This window comes from Copidosoma floridanum, unplaced genomic scaffold (assembly GCF_036245765.1).
Source record: "Copidosoma floridanum isolate Cflo_tuat_1 unplaced genomic scaffold, Cflo_Japanese_pri ptg000019l, whole genome shotgun sequence".
In the NCBI taxonomy this organism is placed as follows: Eukaryota; Metazoa; Arthropoda; class Insecta; order Hymenoptera; family Encyrtidae; genus Copidosoma; species Copidosoma floridanum.
The window spans coordinates 13942827-13967740 of NW_028321896.1; the positions used below are offsets into that span (position 1 = coordinate 13942827).

The following is a 24914-nucleotide window of genomic DNA, read 5'->3' on the forward strand; positions in this document are numbered from 1 at the left end:
TCCACGTACAAGTATATCATAGCCGTGAAGTACCAAAATAATTTTCGCGAAATGACCCGTATACGCATGAAAAACGCAAGTGTATACATCCCTCACTGGAGTCGAGAGGGGTCGGCAAAAAAAAAAAAAAAAAAAAAAAAGCATGTACGAGGGAGAGTTAGGGTCTTTGAAAAAAAAAAAAAAAAAAAAAAAAAAGAAAAAGAGCGGAGCAGGGGGGTGGGGGAGGAAAAAAGACGTTAGCGAGTTTAAACGCTCGCTGACCCGTTTGAAAAATGATTTAAGCTAGTGTACGAGTTGGTTGGGGGAGGACACCCACATACACACGTTGTACAACGTATCTCTGCTAAACTCGGCTACCCCCGTTTTCTCCCCCCCCACATCTGTGTACACACCTGTGCAATATGTATGGAGTACGGGAGCGGTGGTAGGCAAACTTTGCCCTCGAATCATCAGCTTCTTTCTTCACTTCGTCGACGTCACCGTCGTCGTTGACGATGCGTTTGAAGAGACATTGAGAAGTGCAACAGGGGTGGAAAAAAATGGGGGGGGGGAGGGCTCGCAAAAAGCGCACATGTAATTACGTATACACGCTCGAACGGCGAAGGGGAGAAAAAGATGATGAAAAAACCAAGGTGCCATACAGGCTTGATAAGTAACCCGCCGAGACCAAAAATTCGCTCGTTGCGGAGTGCTATGATTTTGCTTACCCATTCGTTGTACTGCATATACCCCCTTCCTGCATGCCTTTTTCTCTTGCAACACGATAGTATATGTGTATACATATACTTTAATATACTAAAATAGTATATGTATATCTATGAATATCGAGGTCTCACTTGCAGTAGTGCACATGTATATAGAGAGAGGCAAGCTTCTCGTAGGTGCATGTAGCCATAGCACCGTGTTTAGCGCGCATTCAAAAGCTCCTCCGACAATATACGAGATACCGTTGGAAGATTGCGGCTGTGAATGCCAGCATTCGCAAGCGGGTGTATAGTATAAAATCATTTCTTCGATCAACCCTCTCCCAAAGTCGACCACCGTCTTCTCGTCCTCAACTCGACTCTCGATTGTTCATTGTCTTTCCTCTCCCATATACACCACGGAGCCATGTAATTCTTACCGCTGCTATTATTTGTCATGCGCACTCATTCATTATCTACTTTTACCATTGTCATTTTATCCGATACCGTCACATTTTTTTTTTTTTTTTTTTTTTTTTTTTACAACAAGTCGCTCAGCACAAATAAAGTTCGCGTGCATATACCGATGAAAAATTCATCTCCTGCATTTCCAGGAGTTCCGAATGCGTGTGTAACTCGTGGAGCATCGGGTCCCTGCGAAAAGTAAAACGCGAGCGAGGAGAGTGCGCGAGAGGTGTATATATACCTACATATTAGCCCCTACATGACTGACTGCCTCGTACACATCATCAGCATCAGCAGTACAGTATGGCAGCGAGTAGTGCGTTTCCGGCTCTTTTTTTTTTTTTTTTTTTTTTTTTTCGCTCCGCGCTTCCCTCTTGCGGTATACATGTGCACAAACAATGCGTGTTCTCGCGCGATTTTACATCCCCGAGCGAATGAATAATAAAAAAAAAAGCCACCACCGATTCACCGCATCACATCTGTACGTAATAAAGGCGTTTTTTTTTGTCTTATAAAAAAAAAAAAAAAAAGCATGAGGGGCGCGATTTCATTTGATTTGCGCGCTTTATTGCGCCCTTTCCCCGTAGGGAATGGTGGATTATTTAAATAAGGAGTGGAGTTATTTTTTTTGTCTCGTCGCGGGGAAAAAACGCGCGAGAAAACCCAAAGTGTGTATAAATAACCCCGGGGGACACGGGAATCGTCTACACGATGTTTTCCTTCTTGATGTATGTGTATTATATCGGCGGGGGTTTACGCGGGAAATACACGTTATTTGTCGTCGAAGCGCGTGGGACGTGGCTTCATAGGAATTTGCATTTCTCGGGGAAAATACATAAATACCACGTATACACGTAGTCATAGCGTTTATAGTTACTTGTACCTACATGCTTACAAACGCGCGCGTGTACGAGACTCGGTCTGACCGTTGTCAGGGTGTATCTACTTATACGTTTGGATATACATATATAGATGGGGTAGTAGAGCAGGTCCGTCTGACCATGTTGTGTATTTTTGTATACTATTTACACCTATGATTATAATTATGTTACATTTTATTTAGTCATCGATAACGCGAGGACAAACGTTTTGTCGGAGATGCTCGATTTCCATAATTTACGACCAACGAACCCATCACGGGAGCAAAACGAAAGTTTCACAAACGAAAAACGTGCCACCTGTGGAACGTGAATCCATACAAATGTAACGACACGTCTATATGCTAACAACATGATGAACAAACTTTTTCCAACTCATTCGTTTTTCACAAATGTATCGCGAAAACGCTTCTGCACGTAATTAAATTGGACCATTTTCATCCATACAACTTTCGAGCTAATATTATACCCACTGACCCGTTAACTTTCAACGAGTACAGTCGAGAGGTAAATCATGTTTTTTGGGATTGTAAAAGCCGTTTCCAAGCGAGTCAAATTACCAAAAGCTACTCGGTTAACGAGAATTACTCCACGAAGCGATGAAACACCCCCAGCTCTCGGGGTTCTGAAACTCCACCTTCTCTTTTCATTCCCAAAACCATCGGTAAGTACGCGACGCTTGTGCTCCTCCCCCCTCCCCCGCTTGGAAAGGGAAAACCCTCAAAAATCCTTCAAAGTTTCAAAAAGGATAATTATGTTCTCGAACGAGGATTCAGCGAAAGATCGTTAAAGAAAGAAAACGCGGTGGCGATGGAAAAAAAAGAAAATCCGATGGAAAAACAACTACGAAAGAGCAATAACGGTACCATATAGAAGAAGAGATTAGCCGTGTATCCATAAAACGCGGTACCACCAGCCATCCATCCAAACCCATATGTGGGGTGAGGGGTAGCAGTCGTAAGAGAGGCATGTGTATACATATATATGCACACGGCAGTTGTTGTTTATCGCGCGCTCAAGAGGGACTCTGACGAAGGAGCGCAGGATCGCCTCGAGAGAGTATAATTGAAGAAGCGAAGGAGGTATATACCGGGCGCTCCCCCACACTCGCGAGTGTATCCAGCCGGAGCGGGATATATGCAGCACGTTGTACGAGCAGTATACATATACGTATCGTATACCCACACAGAGCATCAGAGTTACAGGGCATGAAGCTGCAGAGCGTTGGCATGGCAAGGGAGGGGGGTATACATGTACGTATAGTCAGTCAGACACATCAGAGGGATGAGGCGGAATATACATATAAGGGTTGAGGCCTGTTTGCAGAGTGGGAGTGACTGCCGCCGAGTCGTGACGTCAGAGGCCGCGCACGCAGCTTTTCGCACACCGCCCCGAAGCTTGAGCTTTGGCTCGAGGAGCTGGCAGGGTAGTAGCCGCCTGAGCTCTGCCCTGTGTCCCACAAAAACAATGTCCCACTACGCGAGCGCGCGAGCCTCAATTTGGGAGTGACGAGTTGTCGTTTGTTGTTTTTATTGTTTTCGGTGGTAGGTGGTGTTAGGTTGTGGTACCAGCCAGTGCAACTCGTCGCAAAGACGCCCCCAAGCTCGGCGGCTATTGTCTGCCCACACGCCGACCTGCACTACTATACTTATTTTACCCGGAGATAGACGCGCGAGAGCAGCTGTTACTGGCGCGACAAACTAATAAGTATACCGAGTATCTACACTCGATGCAAACACCTAACACCCATGTCCGTCTACGCCCCACTGCGCTTATACATCGTACGTGTTGTTTCAATGGTGGTGACGTGACGCGTACGCGGTGATCTCCAATAACCCCATTTGTCTTTTCCGTTACCCAAACACATTACTTATACTTGCCCTTAAATATCTCTCTCTCTTTCTCTGCTGCAATGTGTACCATTACCCGTGTAACGCACGTATACGTATATATACGAAGACTCGTGGTGTGTCGTGCTGAATAAGTGATAACCCGGCCCGCGGGCATGCGGACATCACGCTGATGCCGTGGTCCCCTCTTTCACTCCTCCCTGCTGCACTTATTTCCATCTCGCCCTCCGGATATCACCCCCTCCTCCTTCTCACCTTGTGTATGTATACTGCCTCTCTTTGGTCGTTCATTCGTCCGTTACATTCAAATCGATTTGATTGATTTGATTTCACCACCCGGTTACTCCTCATCCGAACAAAGTGTGAAACAACAACAATGTAACAACCGGGGGAAGATGGAAGGGATGACTCGTCGTTCCTCGAACACACGCTAATGAAGAACGGCTCGAGGGGTGCAGCCCGCGACGACGACGGCGACGAAGACGAAGACGACGACGACGGCAGGATGGCCGAGGGTTGGTGCAGATCGAGGATACAGGAGCACCATAACCCGCTGTCGTAACGTTATTGAAACAGCAAAACGAATATACAAGCCCCTTTGTGTGGGATATGCCGAGGCTGGGGTTACGCTAGCGGTGGGCGTGGGGCAAAAGTGCAGGACAAAGGGCAATAAATGAATGGGAGGACAGGGATGAATGAGCTGCCGCTACAAGGTGTACCAGCTCGAGCACACACGCGTGGGTTTATTGGCGCATAAGGGGGCGAGGAAGAGAAGAGGAGCGGGGCATGGCGAGCGCGGCGACGGCCGGATTGGCGGGCAGCGGGGAGAGCGTGGACGGGACGGGGGTACTCATGTCCCAGGCAGGGGGTGGTGGTGCTCCGGGGGTAGGTGGCCCCGGTACTGCAGGTGGTTTACCTGGTGGGCCCACGAATCCCCTGCTCTGCGGGGTCTGCCACGATTACTACAGCGACCCGTGCCTGCTCACCTGCTACCACACGTTTTGCGCGAGATGCCTTCGCGGACCCCACCTAGACGGCAAGGTCTCCTGCCCCGTTTGCGGGTGAGTATTTTATGCACTTTTTGTGTTTTTACTTGTTTATCGCACAAAGTGTCATGGACAACAAAATAATTTGCACGCCCTCTCCAGTGAAAATGCCCTTAAATTTTTTTTTTCTTTTTTGTGATTTTGCAACGGAATTTTGATCAATAGTGATCGAATACTTGAAATTATTTTTCAAAGTTCTAGTGTTTCCTTTTTTTTTATATACACATACAAGTTCTCTGATTTGTTTTGATATTCAAGCTCTCTCCACATTATATGATATTTACCGACAAAACGCAGCGAACGTCAGAAAAAAAAAAAAAAAAAACCCTCCGTATACAAAATCTTGGCCATGTCATCAAATTGCGTGCAAACACAATTAAATTTTATTTACTTGATTACATCTAGATGTAATATGAGCGAGACCAAAGTGAAATTAAATAATCGAGCAGTCCTTGTGAAATGACGTATAGGGAAGAGAGAGGCACGGCAAACAGCAACAAGATACAACTCTCGGCGAGATGATGATCGATGATGGGGGGGGGGAAACACTCGAAAAAAAAGAGACCGAGAGAGGGTGAAAAAAAAAAAAAGAAAACAATCAGCGCGCGTGCACATGTACACGGTGTACCAAAACAGATACACACGCGACCGAGCGGCCGATCGAGATAATATGTGGTGCATGTATGCATAAACACACATAGAGAGAGAGAGAGAGACTATATGTATATCCAATCTACGTATATAATATAACAGGCGTGTACGTAAGCGTGTACACACATATACGCGTTTCATTATCTCTTTGTCTCCTCTTATGCTGCGTGGCGGGCTTTGTTTGTCATTCAACTGTAAAAGCCCATCCCTCCCTCGCGTGCGCGCAACCGATTGCCGAGCTCGTACGTATACGTATCCATACATACGCATATATTCTTATCTGCAGGTATCTTTTTTTCAAGTACCCATACTGTATACCTGCATACGTCCATTATTCAGTTAGACCGGGGATGCTGCGCTTCTCTCTCTCCCCCCATCTCTCGAGAGGTATACATATACCCCGTATGTTGAACGAATCTTTTTTTTTTTTGGTTCGCGCGATATATTGCGCATCGATTCCTATAACTTATATGAGCAGACGTGGTGGTTAAAAGCCGAAGATCGGCAATCTGTTGAAAGGGCACGAACCGATTGATTACATTTCCCCCCTCCCCCGAGTAAGCGCGACTATTAATTCCACGGGAGAGGCTCGAGCTGTGCCAAATTACACTCAAGTGTACGTGTGGCATGGATATACCTACGGCCTGCTTGCGTTAAATTATACGTGATGCACCCGATTTCAATAAATTTGTTGTATTCAGGCAAATAACGCAGCTGAAGGAGGGCGCGCATCAGCCGCCGTGCGATCAGTTGATGCGTCAACTCGTGGAGTTTGCCAACTGCGAGAACCCACCGTGCGCCAACTGCGACAAGCGGGACAAGACGACCATGTACTTTTGCACCACCTGCGGTGATTATCATTTATCATTGTCATCATAATTATTATTATTATTATTATTATTATTATTATTATTATTATTATTATATTTATGATTAAGTGAGAAATAAATAAATAAACAAACAAATGTATGTGTCAGGGCAAGCGTTGTGCCCACATTGCCGGGAGCACACGCACCGCGCCAAGATGTTCTCGTCGCACGAGGTGGTGCACATGAGCAAGTGCAGCAAGGAGACGCAGCGCAGGTGTCCGAGCCACGGCGAGCAGTACATCATGTTCAGCCAGAGTAGCAAGGCGATGCTGTGCGCCACGTGTTTCCGGGACACGCCGGCGGACGCCCGGCTACACTGCGTCGACATAGACACGGCCTGGCAGCAGGCGTCCAAGAAGATGGAGCGGGCGGCCAATTCGATTTGCGAGCTGCAGGCCAGCGTGAGGGACGGCCTCATGGATCTCAAGTCGCAGCTCGACGAGCTCAGGCACAGCCTCGAGACCGAGAAACGGGCCCTCAACGCTTACTGCCAAGTACGTTTATACTTTACTCCCTTTTTTTTCCCCTCCACTCGGTATATACATTTGCTGTTGATAGCCAACTCCGTCCGACCAAAGCGGGACTTTACTACTTGGGAGCGAAAAAACATGAACCGTTTTGCCCCCTTTCGGTACGATTGTCATTAGAATATATATATTTTTATTAATAAACAACGGTGTGATGTTTGAAAAAAAAAAAACAAAAAACATGTTGCTGCTTATTAGGCACGTATTTGTATATGGGGAGCATATTCATTTACGCGTATCCTCATTTTTATCCAACAAGCATTATTTGAAACATGTTTTAGGATCGTGAAGAATCATTAAAAATATATTCGATAGAAATGTAGTAATAAGCAAAAAAAAAAAAAATCTTACTGTTTGACCCGCTCATGATTTACCTGATAGTTTGGTAAACGTAGTTGTTATTTTAAAAAACGTGGGTACAAAGTACGAATGACTTGGTTCGAAAAATCGGCGATCAAAAAGGGGGGGGGGGTGGATGGAAGAGCAACGAAAGCCCAATCCCATATAAATCTGACAAATTCGGCACCGCACCACAGGGCATGCAAGACGCGGTGAACAAGACCCACGCGTCGGTGCTGTCGGAGCTGCACCGCGAGTTCGACACCAAGGAGCGCCTGGTGCGCACGCAACTCCTGTCCCTCGGCAGCGCGTTGCCCGTCCTCCAGATGCACCTCGGCCTGTGCACGGCGTTCACGAGCGCCGCAACCAAGTACCAATTCCTCGAGCTGGCCCATCCCATGCTGGACCGGCTCGGCCGCGTCGCCCAACTCGGCCACCTGCCCCGGCCACCCCTACTCACCGCCCAACTCAAGACCAACTACAAGGGCGACTTTGTCAGGGTCTTACAGCCCTACGTCGGCAACCAACCCAACTCCACCCCGACCACCAAGGACACCCTCCTCTACGATCAAATGCAGTCCCAGCAACAACAGGAGTCGCAGTTCATAACGGTGAGGGATCGGAGAATAATTTCATTATTCAATTGTGCAATGCACGATATAATGATGATTATCACAAGTGCAGAGGGCGATGACGACGAGGCTGCAGGCAAAGAGCGGTAGCAGTGGCAGCGGCCTCTTCGAGACGGGCCGGTTCAGCAGTCACTGTCGCACCTTCGACAACCAGCTGCAGGAGCTGAGCAACCAGCTGAAGATGGTCCGCGAGCGCTTGGGTGAGCTGCACCGGGACGTGGCTCTGCTGCGCAAGGCCAACACCCCGCCCCTGGGCACGCGTTACGAGAACGTCGCCCGGGATTGCCGGTTACTCGAGCAACAACTCGAGCACCAGCAGATGGAGCTCGAGCGGTTGCGCAGCGTGTTCGACGCCCTCTGGGAGGAACAACTTTGCAGGATCCACCTCGAGAAGGAGGTGTTCCACTCGCAGATGAACGACATATTGGAGTTGAAGGGCGAGGTGAAGCAGTTGCAATCGGTGGCCCAGCAGCTCGAGCCGTTCGTCAAGTCGTTCGCCGCTGGGGTGACGGCCGGCGAGCTCAGCCAAGCGGCTGCCGACGTTACGAGCGAGCCCCACCTACAGGCTCTGCTCGACCACCTGCAGAGGCTCCAGATGCAGGACCCCGCCCAGATGCGCCACCAGAGACCGAACGTCGACAATAACGCCCTCTACAAAGGCATACACATTTTATTTTTATACTTTGGCCCCCAACATTATTACAAAATATACATGACATGTATACGTTTGTAGACTCGAAGGAGGTGCCGACGCGTTGCAGGACGCCCTCGTCAGCGGGTGGTGGTGTGGAAGCGATCTTGGACTCGAGTGGGAACATTGTGGTGTACCCGAAGCCGGTCGAGTCGAAGCAGGGCGTCCTGAGGCAGCTGATAGAGAAGGCCCGGACGAAGGAGGACCGGAAAAAGTCGCCGGGGCGGGAGGACGGCCGCGACCGGAGCCAGACGAGGCGCTCGTCCCGCAAGTCCCCGGAAAACGCCAAGCCCAAGACGCCCCCCGGACACTCGTCGTCCACCAGTAAGGTGCGCTCGCTCTACAGGCAACTCAAGGGTGGTGGTGGTGGTGGTGGTGGTGGTGGCGGTGAATCCGTCGAGGCTCTGGACCAGCAAGCCGATCACCGGCAGCAACAGCAGCTACAACAGTCGGGACATCAAGGTACGCGTAAGTATATATAATATTCCAATTGGAAGCCCCATGCAGTCCAAATTTATTTATTTATTTATTTTTCTGCATAAAATCTTGAGCAAAGTATGAATTTGTAATTGTTGTGTGATGTATAGGCGAGGAGTGCGAGTACCAGCGGATCTCGGAGGCGTCGAGCATGGCCGAGGTGAAGAAGCGGGTGCAGGCCCAGGTGCACGCGATCCCGGGGGACGAGCGCGTCATCATGCAGCACCACAAGAGCTCCTCCTCGTCGTCGTCCAAGGGGGTGAAGGTATACCCGGCGAGCGACTCGGAGGACGTGTTTTACGAGAAGAACCCGACGGAGAGCTGCAGGGAGAGGCGCCGGAGGCGGGCCAGCTGCGACAGCTTGAGCACGACGGGCTCGGGCAGCCGGCGCTCGAGCATCACGGGACCAGGCGGCGCCCTCGACATGCCCGGGCTCACGGCCCAGGACGCCAAGAGGACCCTCTTCTTCCTCGTCAAGGACCCGAGCTCCCTCCAATCCCTCGTGCAGAAGCAACGCTCCTGGGAGACCTTTCCCCGGCCCAAGAGCAAGCGCACCACCATCAGCATCGAGCCACCGCCACCCCCGCCCCCGCCCTCGTCCAAAGCCCCGGGCGGTGGCTCCAGCGTAACGAGCAACGTCCTCAATCAGCTCAAAAAGGCCGACAGTTTCGAGGGACACGAGGAAGCGGTGCGCACGCTCGTCGCCGCGGTCCAGGAGACACGCTCGCAGATACGACAACAGCAGATGCAGCACCGCTACCATCGCAAGAGCAAGACGAATTAATTATACGTTTTGTTATATCTGCGCACACGAGATACAATCAAGTATCCTCACACAATTTCGCAGCTCATTTGACACTTTCAATTATAATCAACCATCATCCACGTTGTTACACACATGTATACAACCATACATATACATATATATATACACTTTTGACGCAAGTACTCTACACATATACATGCTATACTCGGGTTTTTCAGTGTGCGGGGGGGGGGTGGGACAACAAAAATAATTGATAACGGTATTAATAGTAACGATAACGATAACGATGCATTAATATTATGTATGTATGTGATTAAGCATGCATAGGTGCAATTTTGGATACGAGCGATCTCAGTTTCTTTAGGATATACATAAATATTGAATAAGCGACGTCACAGTGCCCAAGTAAATTAGGAAAACCGTAAGAATTCGAGGAAAAAACGATAAATAAACAATACATCAAACAAACGATACGAATACATTGTTTGCTTGTTGTGCATGTTTCTTGTAGAAAAAAAGCAAGAAAATCCAAATTAAAAAACAAAAACAAAAAAACAGTATCAGTGTCGTATGTTCTATGCAGACGTAAAATGGTACGTGCGTGTCGTTGTGTATTTATATGCATGACCGATATTATCGGTGGTTCAATCAAAGTATTGTTAAACGTGTAAAACGATGGAAAATAACAGACCGGTGGTATTTGTACGATACAATATATATTATACACATACGAATATGTTATTGTAATATCCGACAGTTGCGAATTTGTTGAAATCGTTTTTTCAGGAATTGCCGATCTCTGACGCTTTCTTTCTGTGATTATCGACACGGACAACTAAACATACATATAAACATGTACGCGGACACACGTATGGTAACTGACGCGTGAATCTTTATTTGTAAAAAAATATCGGCGCTTCGACCGGATGATAAAGTAACAAAACTCACTCTGTCCATTGTAAAACGATTGATTGTCGAGCTTAAACATATTATCTTACTTTTTGTACCGCTCGCGTCCCACCCTTTTTTCATCTCTCGTGTTTCAATGCTTCACGTATATTATATGTTTGTATTTATCTTACATTTTTATACTTTCAACGAGCTTACAAGTATATACATATAGTTATATTGTACACATCGACGAGGAATTCCAGTGTGTACGACAATTTGTATATTTTTTAATCGTCGTCGTCGAACGTGTCAGTATTTTTCGTGAGACTTTTTTAACGATACATACCTATTTAATATTTACGTTTCGAAGGCATTTATTAAGTATATTACGATATGAAATAAAGCGTATAAGGTATGATTATGTGATTGAGATAATTGTATAGCCATGTTTTTTCGCGAGTGCCCCACTGGCGATCGGATTTTAAATTTAGGAAGCCTTAATCAATTGAAAATAAAAAAATAAAAATTATACAAATCATCAAGGGAGATTTATTGGCGTGTCGATGCATATTCTTTTGCATGAATAAATAAAAGAAGCCTAACCGATACGCATTCGACCCATATGATTGGTTCGTTAGTTATAGTACATGGCGAAATATGAGTGAGATTAATCAACTAAAATAGATCAAATAAACACTGCCACATGTCACGGTATATTACGAATTTAATCGATGGTAATCACGATGTAGCCTAATTAATCATAAATAAACGTAAACTGCCAGTTGCGCGATAACACAATGCAACGGAAAATAAAAACCGTACTGAATATAAACGTCCTCGGCAGTTTTATTTCGTCGACTCGAGGAAGAAAGTTGTAATACTGTTCAATTAAAATAGTACGTGTCTTACGCGTCACTTTTTTTTTTTTTTTTTTTTTTTTTTTCAAGGTAAGGTATGAAGCTCTTTCGACGCAGTATGTTTATTAAGACACGACTTATTAGCAAATTGGACGTTGACAGCTCGCAGGGGCGTGTTTATTATGCATATAGGACACAAACATAATCGACAAGCATGTACGAGAATGTCAAAATTTTTGTCGATGATATTTAAAAGATTTGAGAAGAAAATAAAATAAACAAGTTAAGTATAACTTACGACCGATTTTCATGTCGTTTCATTTATCTAAAATCTTCATATATCTACACAATTTTTTCTTTTTTTGTTTATAAAAACTATATTATAAATTATTTAATTTTGGCAATGATCATCATTCGATATCATCATAAACAATTATAAAAAACGTTTCATATTTACAAAACAGTTTGAAACAATGTATTCACTTAGCATGTAAGCATTTTCTTTTACTCAATGGCATACAGTAATAATCACGAGGTAGTTAGCACTTCGTTATCTTTTTCAAACAGTTCTTTGAAGTTTAAGAGTTTTTTCTTTCTCGTGTTTTCTATGAAGTTGGTTTGATTCATTAAAAATAAGCCTATTAAGCCCCATTGATCATTGCGCTCATTTGAATGAAATTCCAAATGATAAAGTGCATTTTGCATGGACATCATGATGCGATCTAGTTGTTCACTGCTCACGTTTTTACTAACGTTCAAATTCGTCTCCAGTGGATTACATATGTACAAAGGAGTACGTTCCGATTTTTTTATAGGCTTGCCTATCCTCAAAGATATGGCATTCGTACTAAAATCAAATTTGGTGTAATACGTAAAGAAGTCCACAAGAAGCTCTTCTAAAGAGTCTGTATTGGTGCTTTTAGGAATTTGTTCGATATTTCGAAGAAAGGTACAATCTACATAGGTGTCTGCTACTCGAACATCGTCCTTACCTACGAAAAAAAAAATTGGTTCATTACGCAACTGACAAGCAGCTTTTGTAAAAATTATATTTCATTCAAACTTACAAGCTTTTGATTTCAGTGCGTTGATAGAGGGCAAAATGTTCCTTTGTTGCAAAAAAAAAATTACCATCAGGGTCAGCGAAAAATTTGATATCCATGGACCAGGTGAAATTTTATTAATTAAATGTAGACTGTCTGCCCACTTTCGTATGACAAAAGTAAGCGGTCTCACTCTAGGATCCATTTCACCAAATATGTACAGCAATTCAGACATGTAATAAGCTGTCCTGCAAGTAATGAAGTTTCACGCGACTCAGATATCTTTCTTCATTTTTCAATTGAAAATTTATGTTTCAACTTACATGTTGGATACTGCAAGATCACACTGAATTCCACATAAAGAATGATCAAATTTAATTATGGGAACTCTTGCTTCTAATATTTTTTTCACATTAGAGACTCCTGGCAAAAACAAATTAATCGTTTGGGCAAGTACTTCCATTAATCTTTTTACTTGTTGTCTGTCATATAAAGAAATAGATTTAGTTTGAAACACTAATCTACTGGTAGGTTTTTCCTGAACAGAAACAACATTGGATATCTCTAGTCAAAGAATCCTTTTTATAAATGAATATTTATCGTAATTTCAAGTTACCTACCATTGAATTTTCATCCAAGACTAAGCATAAATCTAAATCACAACCTTGTTTTCCAAAGCCATTCACTGATGAACCAAATGGAAGAACTGCTATGTTTGGGAATAAGTTGCTAAAACAGTGCTCAATTTGATAAGCTGTGTGAAACCTTAATCTTGTGCCAGCATCATTCAACTTTATAGTGTTATACAGTGTCAAAATTTGATCAGAAATCTGTGAAACAAAAAGTACTAATGGTATTGCTGATAGGAAGCAATAAGACATGTATCAGTTTATAATTACATGGACTCTTACCGATTCGGAACAAAGTAATTTTTTTGTTATTTCACCACTATCTGCTGTTTTTATAGAATTTTTTGTGAGTTTTATTTGTTCTGGAGGAACATTCTTGACTTTTGTCTTTGAGTGTACAAGATTGCGAAACCACAAGAGTGATGTATTAGTTGGGATTGCTTGCTCGTAATTTACATGTGTTGAGGAGGACATAATAGCATCTACATGCTGTTTTTCCTCAAACTCAATGAGAACCAAGTTTTGCTGTAAAAAATCAAGAATTATGTACTACTTAGTTCCTATATCTTAACCATACAGTATTAATTATATTTGTTATACCTTTTCCCCTCCAGAATTAATTGAGTAATGAAATATTTTGTTTATACTTCCAAATTGTGAACAATATGCGTATACATCAGCACAAGAATTGTAGGACAGTACTTGAATAACAATCGATCTTTGAGCTTCTGCTCTCCTTTGTGCTATCAGTTTGTCATAAACAACGTATGAACCTGTTTTATTTGTTAGCTCGGGCGCACCTGAAATAATTAGACGGCACTGAAAATTGTTGCTTTTATTGTTCAACCATTCAATTTTAACTTATGAATAATCGTAACAGAAAGTTTTTCCATTTTCACAATTAAGTGAATTTATGTATTAAAAGACTCGTCAAAAGCTTGTAATGATTTTAAATCATAAAAATAATTATACATGTGTGAAAAATCTTTTTTTTTTTTTCTCCAATCATTTGAACAACCATTCTTTTTTAAGTATGCAAGGTTAGGTAACGCACTGTACCTGAACACATGAAACGAGCACTACACCACCATTCATTTTCAATGAAAGTTTTGGAAAAGTTTTTTCTGTGAAACTTCACTTGGGCGCAATTTTGAGTCAATTTGCAATAACAATTGTTCGTCATGTACAAAACACTGCCGGTCATTGCACGCGTAAGGAACGACATTTTTCCCTTGAGTGGCCTGAAATCCGACGTCGTCTGCACACTATGTAGTTCTAAAAATAGTAATCAAATCGCTCGTTAGATGGCACGTAATGTGCGGTGTCCAGTGACATGCTTTTGTTTACTTTTACCCGGCTTATTTCACAGAAGTCGAATTGAATTTTCCGATTTTTGCAGAGAAAAACATTTTGCTTACTTTTGTAAAAAAATGGAGATCTCCGGTAAAAAAGTAACATGGATCCCGCTCGAGTCCAATCCAGAGGTAGGTTTCATGATTTCGTGACAAATCGATTTATTTACGAAAAAATGTATTTACCATAAATGTTCAATCATTTTTGTTTCTAGGTTATGACAAAGGTGACGCCGCTTTTTCGATCTTTTTGATGTGTTATTACGCTTTTGGGTAATGTAAAAACTCAACTATTAAAGGTAACCATGCTTTTTCATTTCCATATTCACGTAGTTTGTGCACAAACTTGGTGTTCCTGATAAATGGAGCCTTTGCGATGTGTACGGCTTAGACCAAGAGCTCTTGGCTGCACTGCCTCAGCCTGTTTTGGCCATCATTTTGCTTTTTCCCGTATCTCTAGAAGTTAGTACACGAATTAAAATAAACTCTTGTGGTTTTGTGAAAAATTTATTCACTAATAGCTGATGTATACTACATTATATTTAGTCCGAAACAAATAAATCCGAGTTGGAGGCAAAGGAAAAAGAGACTGATGCTGCCAGAGACAAGGTGTATCATTTGATTCAGTATATAAGAAACGCCTGTGGTACAATAGCACTTATTCATAGTATTGCCAACAATCTTGATGAGTAAGTTCTTCAGTCCTTAGAAATTAATGCATGTATAAAGTTCACTTTGGATAATTTGCTTGACAAAAATTTTTTTGTACCAAAATATTCTTGTTTGTCAGGCATACAATACGTTGTAAAATTACTTTTGTCTATCTTTGAAAACACAAATTTTAAAGATCCCATTGAAAAAGCAAAAATTTTATTATTTTTGTTGAAATTTATAATACAGAATCAAATTGCAAGATGGGGAACTGAAAAATTTTTTGTTAGAAACCAAAGACGTGGCTTCTAATGAAAGAGGTGAACGATTACTTGAAGCCAAGGGTATCAGTGACATCCACAAGGAAGTGGCTGGTTTGGGACAGACTGAAGTAAATATAATTTATTCAAATATCAAGTGAAAAGTTAATGGTAAATAATTTGTAACTCGCAAATTATTTGCAGGTTCCCGAATCTGGAAAGGTATTCCATCATTTCGTAGCATTCGTTCATAAAGAAGGTTCAATATACGAGCTTGGTAAATTTTTTTAATCAATCATATTAGTCAGTGTGATTTTTAAATCATAAGGTAGGATACAACAATATTTCATTCTAGATGGTGGGAAACCACATCCAGTAAATCACGGTTCATCCAGCGCGGAAACATTCCTTGAGGATGCAGCGCGCGTCTGCCGAGAATATATGAATCGTGATCCCGAAAATGTTCAATTCAACATAATTGCCCTTGCAAGGAATGAATAAGTGCCCCAATTCTAAGACTCAATGTGATAAACAAAAGGCTTTTTCTATTAAATAATTTATTTTTCTCGCCACACTTGAGCACGTTCATTAATATTTTGTCATATTTCTAAAGTTACATTTAATTATTTATAAAAAATAAAAAACATAAATTAAGTATTTTGCAGTACACGTTTGCATTAATTATTTTAGTAACACTTCACTCGACAAGGTCTTTAGCTTTTGTTTCATTGTACAACTTGATTGATTTTTTTTTTTTTTTTCAACAAAACATAAGTAAAAACTTTAGCGACATAAGATCATAAAGTTTTCTATTATAGGCTTGAACAAAATGCAAATCTCCCCTGAATTTTACTGAGCTATCAGCGGAGGTCAGATCCATTTTTCAATTCTGTTTTATCCATCTGCAGCAGATGCACCATCAACTTCTTCGTTTTCCAAAAACATAGGTGAGAATTAAATTTTTTTAGATTAAAACAAATACCTACATTCAGTAACCTTCTTGATTTTTTTCCTCGACTCCTCGAGACGCAAAACATTTTCGTTGACAGTTCACGATAGCAAAAAAAAAAAAACCTATTGTGGAATCGCTTCCCAATCCGGTCGTGATGCGATCGTCCAGAGACGCGCCGGTCGCTCGTTTTTTACGATCTCTTCCTCTCCGCGCATAGGAAAGGAAAGAAATAAAAGAGGAACGCAAGAGGAAAAAAAAAGGAAAGTGGTCGTAGTTTCTTCATACCTATATACCAACCTATTATACAGATGCGCACAACCGCGAGATGTTCGCCAATACCTGCCGAGTGGAAGACCATACGCCGCAGCCACCACACCGCGGCATCGGTCGTAACATCGATGGCGTTTGCTCTTGAAGTTCTCTCCGCCTACTCTCTGTCCCTGCGTTTGCACGGCTGTATGGACATATCTCCCTTTATCTCTCTCTTTCTCGCCATATCCTGGGCCCCCTCCTCCTCCTTTGCTCTCGCGGTAGCGGCAGCAGCTGAGCGTCAGAGCAAGAGAGGGGAACCCACCGTCGACGAGCACCATCTGTTTGTACGTACTGCGCGCGGCAAAGTCAAGAGTCAGTCTCGAGCCTCGCGCCGAACGCACCGGACTCGCACGCCGAGTACAACTTTTAACTCGGTTGGTTGTTTGTTTGTTGTAATTTTTTTTTTTTTTTTTTTTTTTTTTTTCCCCTTTCAAACAAAAAGTCCAAATCGTCGGGTGACAGTGCGGTACTTTAAGATCGTCAAAGCAAACGATCGGATCGCGCGGTTTTTCGAAACGAAAAGCAAAAACGCGATGATCATGTGATCGGCTAGAGGCAACGATCTAGTGTAATTTAACACGATTCCGCGGCAATAACGGAGGGCGGTTGGAAAAGAAAGGATACGAACGGTCCTTGCTGGTGCAACAGTTTTATACTCTCGCGCAGCCTTGGTGGGTCCGCGGCGCGCGACCGGAAAGTATCTCAAGGACGCGGTGCACCACCGCCTCCGCGCGTGATACACCTATCTGTTAATAAAAAATAGTTGCTATATTGTGCGTGTGTGCGCGGGTGCAAAGGAGTAATGTAATTTAAGGAAGAAGAAGAAAAACGAAATTTGACGAAAAAAAAAAAAAAGAAAAAAAAAAGGTTTGACGTCGCGGTGGTGCGATGCGTGCGACGAGCTCGATAGCGCTAGCAAGAGCAGCAGACGCAGGGAGCCAGCATTGGCTGCAGCCTCGAGTAAAAGCATCCTCGGATCCTCCAGTTCGGAGTCTCGCTGCGTCGCCTCGTCGTACGTAATATTCATAAAAAGCTAGCACTGCGGCCAAGCCGAGGAGGACCGGCTTTTTTGCTGCGACGCCGGTGCTGTTTAATACCGCTGCTATCAACCCCCTTCGGAGTGGACGATCGAGCCACCAATTTCCGTCCTTTTTCCTTTTGCCCGGGAGCACGAGAGACCACATAAATCAGCAGGTGAGCCGGCCTCATTATCCCTTAATATGATACTATAATTACCGAGGGACAAAGGGGGTTGCTCGCTCTCCTTACGCGTATTTACGATTCGAGTATCCATATGAGAGTATAGTTATGAGGGATGGGGGTTTTTTTTTTTATTCAATGGCATATAGATGCGTTTCGCTCGACAATTATGATGGTAGTACTCGTTTCAAGTTTTACGCTTCCACGATCTTTTTTGCCTGGAGTACCGTGAAGGTGCGTTTTTGCGCTTCGATGATGGATTCGGCGTTATTTGTCATTCTGTTTGTGTCTCCAACGAGAAGGACATATTACGTAAAAAAAAACAAAAAGAAAAAAAGATGTTTCGAAACGTCCGTCTAATAAGTTATTAATCGGGATAAAGTAAACGAGTCAAGAGCACGAGTGTGAAGTAACATGGCTATTCTTTAGATTTTGGACGCTGAGTGATTACTTTAACGAGCAAATGGACAACGGGACCGAAGAATAATTCATGAAGACGAATCCCCCGTAAGGAGGAAAAAAAATAACCAGCAGCGGCGTTTCATCATACGTTCGTCCATCCGATTCCAAGTAGCTTCTAGAAATCGACACGCCGCCCATGTAAGAAAAGCGCGCGCGAGGACAGCAAAAGAATACACATAATAATATAACGACGTGACGTGTGCGTCTCTCTCTCTCCCTCCCACAGGTATTTTACGCGTGCGACAATGTATTCTCGACTTTGGGCGTATAATAGCGGCGCGCACGCATTAAGTATGTATGTATACAGGCGTAGGAGGAGACCGAATGCGCGATGACGTGCTCGCACATGGATAAATGACGATGACAATAATAACAGCGCTTATTTCAGTGTATAATTGCGGGCGGGTGCGCGTTCAGTTATGCAACGCGAAAAAGAGAGAGAAAAAAAAAAGGAGCCAAGGTCCTTTCCCCTCGTGCAAACACAAATGCGAACATCGGTATGGGTTCGGCACCGATGAGCCGATGTTGTACGGCCGATGGTCCGTTAAGCAAATCGCTATATACGCGTGGGATTCGAGTTTCGACAAACATGCAACCGATCGACGAGCCAAGGATATCTGTGTGTTTCTTTCTCTCTCTGGCCCTGATGCCCAAACCTGCTGTATAGGTGTGCCACGAGTGATTAAACGCTCTGTGGTTAACGGATACACTCCGTGGATTATTTGACGATGATCGAGCCGGCGATCGTCATTCGTACAAGCAATTTCGTTTGCGCATTATTGTCGATTATTACTTGTTCGAACGATGATTTGGGGGTAATTTTAAAGTATTTTTGGCTCGCCAAAGCAATACGATTGCTAAAACAAAATGTACCTTAAATAAATTGTCGTGTTGTTTGATAAAACGATATCGGTAAATCTTGAGCAAAGACACGAAAAAGAAAAGAAACAAAAAGAGTGCAATAGTCACCTCAGATGAAAAATCGAGTCCTTGAGCGTGTATTATTATACGTATAGGTGCAGAGCGAAAAATTAAAGAAACCTGTTCTTTCGGTCGTCGAAGTTACCCGCGAGACCAACAACGACTTGAATGCCATAACGCGCCGGGACAACAATTACGCTCCATCCTCTTTTATTTCTCGTTTCCCCTTCATTACCCATATATATATGTATACCCACCGCGGTGCACGCGTATACATAATAATACACACGCTCGCTTTTACCCGGACAGAGCGTGAACGTTCGTATAATATGCTTTTACTTTTGCGCGTATAATATCTATGTACAATACACACGTGCTGTAATTGCATCGATTCGTACAAATGTATATTTCATTTCAATGATTCGCAAATTGCTGAGCCATTATTATATTTTATTGCACGTGTCTGATGTGTGTTTGATATAACACGTGTATGTATATAATGTATATACTTTAATGTGAGATAACGGTATCCCCTACCGGGAGAATTTACTTCTAGTAGTTCCTGTTTACGTACTCGTTCCAAAACGGAAAATCGGTAACAATGTAGCGGAAAATCGGTAATGATCCATCCGATCGGGCGTGTATTATACTGCACCTGTGTAATAATACTTGCGAATACACGCTGATGCAGTGGCGAATCGGTTCGTCGTTCGAGCATTGCCGATCTTATTACACGCCTGGAGTATCGTTACACCAGGTTAATATTCATCAAATTATATATTGTGCTCTGCACACGTGTGAATAACAAGAGCAATGGAGAAAAGCTACGCGTATAATCGAGAATGATACTGGAGAGGGCGCATTGCTGGCGACAAAGCGGACGTGACATCGCTGGGGACCTTGAAAACTTTATATTCCCAGGGACTATTAATTTCCTTGCGGGGTGTTGTACCTGTATAGATATGTATAAAAGAAGGGGACAAAGACTCGACTCGACTGTTATGTGTACGGTGATGCGCTTATGTGCATTAGAGAGTCGCGGTAGCACACGCATACGTACATACATACATAATATATATACAGACACCTGTTTCCGGTGCCGAATTTTATAATTTTCTGTATGTACAGCGTCCCACCCGCATACGTATGATACACAGGGACGTGTGTTATAAATAAAAGCACTGACTCGGTCGGTACTGTTACACATATACATGCCTTAGCTTTTGTATTACCTTTCTTTTATTTTTCTTCCAACTTTTTGTCTGACTTTAACATGTATCTATACGTACTCACTCGCGGTTAACAATTGGAATTTTTTTTTTTTTTTGTCTAATGATATTACAAATTTACGTTCATAGAGTTTCGATGATATATATACAAAAGTTAGATTGTAAAATTGGACAAGTCGGATACCAAAAACAATATACGTTTTTATTTCAAAGAAATGAGGTATAAGAGCTTACAATGTGTAACTGTTACAATGCGCATAAAATTGCAGAGTTACGCAGCCGCGTGCGTTGCAATACAGCCGAGATCGGATCCTGCATTCGCGATCGGTAAACTTATACAGTACGATCCTGGAAGTCTCGATCGCGTGGGTGTGTACGTTATATCTCTTGAGTATGGGTAAACTGGAGAGAGAACGGCTTCGCGTGAACTTAAACCCATTCTTTTGACGTGTGTGCACTAATCCACACGGGCGCACCGCTCGCATGGACGTGTGTTACAATAGACAGAGCTCGGCTCGTTTTAGCTCGCGTTCTTTTACCCATGAGGCCCCAACCACTACTTGTACACATCAAGTACACACTCGCACACCGGTCGATACGTTATAGTAACGCATAGGGTATATTTATACCTACAGGTACCGCGAAAGAGAGAGAGAGAGGTACAATAGAGGCCCGACCGAGCTCCGCGGGCTAGGATAGCGCGGGTCCTGGCGCGCGATCTCCGATCAGTTGCATCGGCGCGCTTACCGATCCTTGCACACCTCGCGCCTCCTCCACCTCGTCTGTAACGCCCGAAATCGGCTTAAGGGTGGCTCGCCGATACCAACCCCCACGATTTTCTCCTCTTTTATAAATACATACAAAAATCGGTTTCTTGCGATCGGCCGTTCACAAAAAACAGTCGCGAGTCGCGAGTACTCGCGTTCGTGTGTGTATATACATATATATGTGTGTACCTATACAACATCTACTACACCCACACACGCACGCTGAGGGAGGGAGGGGGGGGAGGGAAAAAGTGAATGTGAGCGCGTGTGTTTCGGCCGTACTTACATATATATCGCGTATCGCTTTCTCGTGCCAGTACCTATATACATATACCAATGTACCTATGTATGTACAATATATATATAGTGGTAGCTCTTGTGTATATTGGGCATGCTATAATGTACCTATATACCTACTAGCCAGCCTGCAAACATGAGGCGCAGCTGGCACCAGTATATTATGTACCTATTGTGGTTACCATAGAGAACTGGGCCTTAAGGTATATGTATATGTGTGTGTGTGTGTATCCCTCCTCCGGAAACGGCTGCGGAGATTTTAGCGTAGTCGCGCCTCACCGGATCGCTACCTCTTTGGCATTCCCGGCTACTTGATACACCACCGTACCCTGAACCTATTGTTTATTCCCCTTCCCTCCGTTTCTTCTTCTTTCGATTATCTTTCTCCCTGCAAGTCATGCACTCTTCCGTACAGTTCCACTGTACCGATTTCGAGAGGTGAAACGCTGGCGAGTGGGTGGGGGGAGGCAAGGGACAGCGCAGTCGAGGTGTACTTGCACACCGCGAGCATAGAGAGGCCGTACTCTGGAGAGCAGAATCCCATCGGCTGCACACATGGGCGTACGGCGTTTATCGTGCTCCGATAGTATACAATCATTATATCGGTATCGGTTTTTATATGTATACGTATAACGTGTGCTGTCGCGAAATCGGTAACTTCACGAATACTCCACATTCGAGGAAGTTCGTGAGTATGAAATCGGCACTGGAAGGAAAACAGTATACATGTGTGAGAATGTTCGATCGGTAGGCAGAGAGTTTTTATTGTGAATTTTCTTTAAAAAAGTGCGCGTTGCCTGTAAACATCAGTTATAAATGTATTTAGACGTTGAATCCATCGTCAGAGCGCAAACTGTACCTACTTGACGAGTGACAATCTAAGGGTGATATATATACATAAAAAAATAGTGGTAGAAACAACGGGTCGAGAGACACACGCAAGCGCGGCCGATCTCGCGACAGCTGTGATGTGCTGCGAAAGACGATCGGTAAGGAGAGCGGCGGGTGCATGCTTGGTACATATTGTAGTGGTTGTTGCTGCAGCGGCGATTTGACGCCAACTTGCAGGAGTTTTAACAGTGTATATATACAGTAGGATGTCTCGCATACATGTACAATATACCCTCCGTTGTAATATCACGGCCAGTAATGGCTGCAGCAACAACAACGACAAAAGTGTAGCGAGGGGGAGGTATATACTTTGACCCAGATTTATTAATAAAACTTTCTCTTTTTTTTTTTTTTTTTGTTTTTTTTTTTTTCGTTGTTTTTCAGTCATGGACTGGCGGCGGACCCTCCTGACGATTCTACTGGTGAGTACATCTTTTTTTACCTCCGTCACTTTCGTTCTCTGACATATTTATGTATATGCATGTATACATACGATATTCCTCGTCATTCTCTTCATAAATGTCACGAGCCAAGTCCAGGATACGTCCTTTTCCGTCTCTCCCGTGCATAGACGTATTATAATAATAATGGGCCCATACGCCGAGAGGCGAGGTATCAAGCACACTGTCCCGTGTATACACGTACCCCAGGTATTATACATGTAGCAGTTGAGTGGCGCAAAGGAGGAGGAGGAGGAGGAGGAGGAGGGAGCGCGTGGGCGAGTCACGCCAACTCGCCTCCTTGCGAAGTAAGTATATGTGTATATAGTTGGTCGGTAATCGCCTCGAGGGGACATTTTGCCATTGTGGAAAGTTTCTTTCCCCCCCTTTTTTTCTCCACCACTCGGCTGTAAACCACCGAAAGGACCCGCGAGCGAATGCATATTTATGGACCACTCCGATTGCACTGAACTTGCACTGATACAATATACCTATACCTATATACTCGCGCGACTTTACATTTTTAAACGAGTCGAGCTGGACGACGGTTTAGTATATTTTTTTCTTTTGCACGGATTTGCGTGTGCTTAAAAGAGGTCTTTCTCAGGTATTTTTAGAAATCCGAAAGAAAAAAATGGTTTGCTGGATGTATTGTAACCGCGCTGAATGCATAAGCGACTGCAGAGCGATATTATTGTGGTGTATACCTCCGTACAGAGAGTGCCAATGTATTTTTGAGCTTCCCATGTAGCGAGAGGCGCGAGAGAAGGGATTATTCGCACGTGGCTCTCAATAATAGAGCAACTTACGGGGGATGGAGACGCGAAGCAACGGAGAACCTAAACTACATACATAGCAAAATGCAGTCGTAAGTGACGTAACATCGCAAAACAACGGGTATAGGTATATATGTACGGAGCGTGCACGCGCGGATACGGATTCTCTCGCGAAAATATACTTTATGCGTGTGTATGTAATATGTCTTGAGTCTAAGTAGTTGGCCAATGTATATTAGATTCCACGCTGCAGCACTTGCCGATTGGGAGGGAGTAACGAGAATTTTTCGCGCCCGGGTGTATACGTGTAATATTACACATCTGGGCCATTTTACAAGAGCTGCGCACTACTTCGTGTCCCAGGCATTTGGGTTTGTTATTTCGTGTCGGAACACCCCCTCCCCTCCCTTTTTTTTTTATCAATAGTATTTATGCAGTAAATTCCTTTTTTTTCAATACGCGTTGCAAAATGGGGCTATACATCGTTTCGCCCGTGCGTTTTGGAAATTTTACATACCACCCTCAGCGATACATATAACACATAATATGTTATAGTCGCTTAATTTTTTTACACTTATACACATAGGTCTTCTTGATCCCGATGAGACAGAGGGTCATTCGCATATTGTCAGGTACTCATCTCTCGAAGCCATTATCGCCGATCGAAAAATCGGCCTCGAAAATTCTCGAGTGGCACTTTCACTCATGTCACATTAAAACGAAGAATGACGTGATGCGCCTGAAATATAAGCATACATCTATAAGTAATACCGGTACAATATATTATATTCGATATATTATTCACAATGCATGACGTATATATATATATACGCCTATTGCATCTTTCGCTCTCTATATATACGCTTCGATTAGCACATAATTCGACTTTCTCTGCGTATACATTATAGTTATCTCGCGTGCACGGCTACACTTAACCAGATACATAATATATCTACCATACGTGTGCGAAAGCGCGTTGCTCCGTATATTCTATTCGTATATATATACATACAATCCTATAGAAGAGAAAATCCTGGCTACGTATATATATAGGTACACGTCGCGCTCTTGGGCAATATCGATATATACGTACACGTAATACATAAGTGT

At 43.5% G+C, this 24914-nt stretch overlaps 4 protein-coding genes across 4 annotated transcripts in view; 3 read left to right on the forward strand and 1 right to left on the reverse strand.

Moving 5' to 3' along the window:
- The first annotated feature begins 4705 nt into the window (after positions 1-4705).
- On the forward strand, positions 4706-10008 carry LOC106643586 (RING finger protein 207). Its single transcript, XM_089593154.1, has 8 exons — positions 4706-4937; positions 6275-6423; positions 6551-6936; positions 7506-7919; positions 7993-8599; positions 8674-9081; positions 9219-9659; positions 9714-10008. The coding sequence occupies exons 1-8, from the start codon at positions 4729-4731 to the stop codon at positions 9890-9892; spliced, it is 2793 nt and encodes a 930-aa protein (XP_089449280.1). The 5' UTR covers positions 4706-4728; the 3' UTR covers positions 9893-10008.
- A 1962-nt stretch (positions 10009-11970) lies between these two features.
- On the reverse strand, positions 11971-14531 carry MTPAP (mitochondrial poly(A) polymerase). The gene is made up of 7 exons (XM_014358670.2): positions 14354-14531; positions 13895-14094; positions 13577-13819; positions 13286-13495; positions 12989-13203; positions 12690-12913; positions 11971-12614 (listed from the first exon to the last, which is right to left on the reverse strand). The coding sequence occupies exons 1-7, from the start codon at positions 14517-14519 to the stop codon at positions 12151-12153; spliced, it is 1722 nt and encodes a 573-aa protein (XP_014214156.2). The 5' UTR covers positions 14520-14531; the 3' UTR covers positions 11971-12150.
- Positions 14532-14579: 48 nt separating this feature from the next.
- On the forward strand, positions 14580-16190 carry LOC106643517 (ubiquitin carboxyl-terminal hydrolase). Its single transcript, XM_014358679.2, has 7 exons — positions 14580-14778; positions 14862-14873; positions 14980-15108; positions 15193-15335; positions 15547-15688; positions 15762-15834; positions 15913-16190. Exons 1-7 carry the CDS (start codon positions 14599-14601, stop codon positions 16056-16058), a joined length of 825 nt encoding a protein of 274 aa, XP_014214165.2. The 5' UTR covers positions 14580-14598; the 3' UTR covers positions 16059-16190.
- Positions 16191-17223: 1033 nt separating this feature from the next.
- pio (zona pellucida domain-containing protein piopio) overlaps positions 17224-24914 on the forward strand; it is a 66666-nt gene continuing 58975 nt past the window's right edge. The window contains exons 1-2 of the mRNA XM_089592942.1: positions 17224-18015; positions 22973-23010. Coding sequence (XP_089449068.1) covers positions 22975-23010 — 36 coding nt within the window. The 5' untranslated portion in view covers positions 17224-18015; positions 22973-22974. The remainder of the gene's footprint in view (positions 18016-22972; positions 23011-24914) is intronic.

Excerpts from the sequence above, each read along its gene's own strand:
- LOC106643586 (XM_089593154.1), top strand. The coding sequence starts at position 4,729 with ATGTCCCAGGCAGGGGGTGGTGGTGCTCCGGGGGTAGGTGGCCCCGGT. Across the intron at positions 7,920-7,992 it reads AGGAGTCGCAGTTCATAACG|AGGGCGATGACGACGAGGCT; the intron begins GTGAGGGATCGG and ends TCACAAGTGCAG. Across the intron at positions 8,600-8,673 it reads CAATAACGCCCTCTACAAAG|ACTCGAAGGAGGTGCCGACG; the intron begins GCATACACATTT and ends ATACGTTTGTAG.
- MTPAP (XM_014358670.2), bottom strand. The coding sequence starts at position 14,519 with ATGTCGTTCCTTACGCGTGCAATGACCGGCAGTGTTTTGTACATGACG. Across the intron at positions 14,095-14,353 it reads TGCTCGTTTCATGTGTTCAG|GTGCGCCCGAGCTAACAAAT; the intron begins GTACAGTGCGTT and ends TAATTATTTCAG. Across the intron at positions 13,820-13,894 it reads TTAATTCTGGAGGGGAAAAG|CAAAACTTGGTTCTCATTGA; the intron begins GTATAACAAATA and ends GATTTTTTACAG.
- LOC106643517 (XM_014358679.2), top strand. The coding sequence starts at position 14,599 with ATGGCACGTAATGTGCGGTGTCCAGTGACATGCTTTTGTTTACTTTTA. Across the intron at positions 15,336-15,546 it reads ATTGCCAACAATCTTGATGA|AATCAAATTGCAAGATGGGG; the intron begins GTAAGTTCTTCA and ends TTTATAATACAG. Across the intron at positions 15,835-15,912 it reads AGGTTCAATATACGAGCTTG|ATGGTGGGAAACCACATCCA; the intron begins GTAAATTTTTTT and ends ATTTCATTCTAG.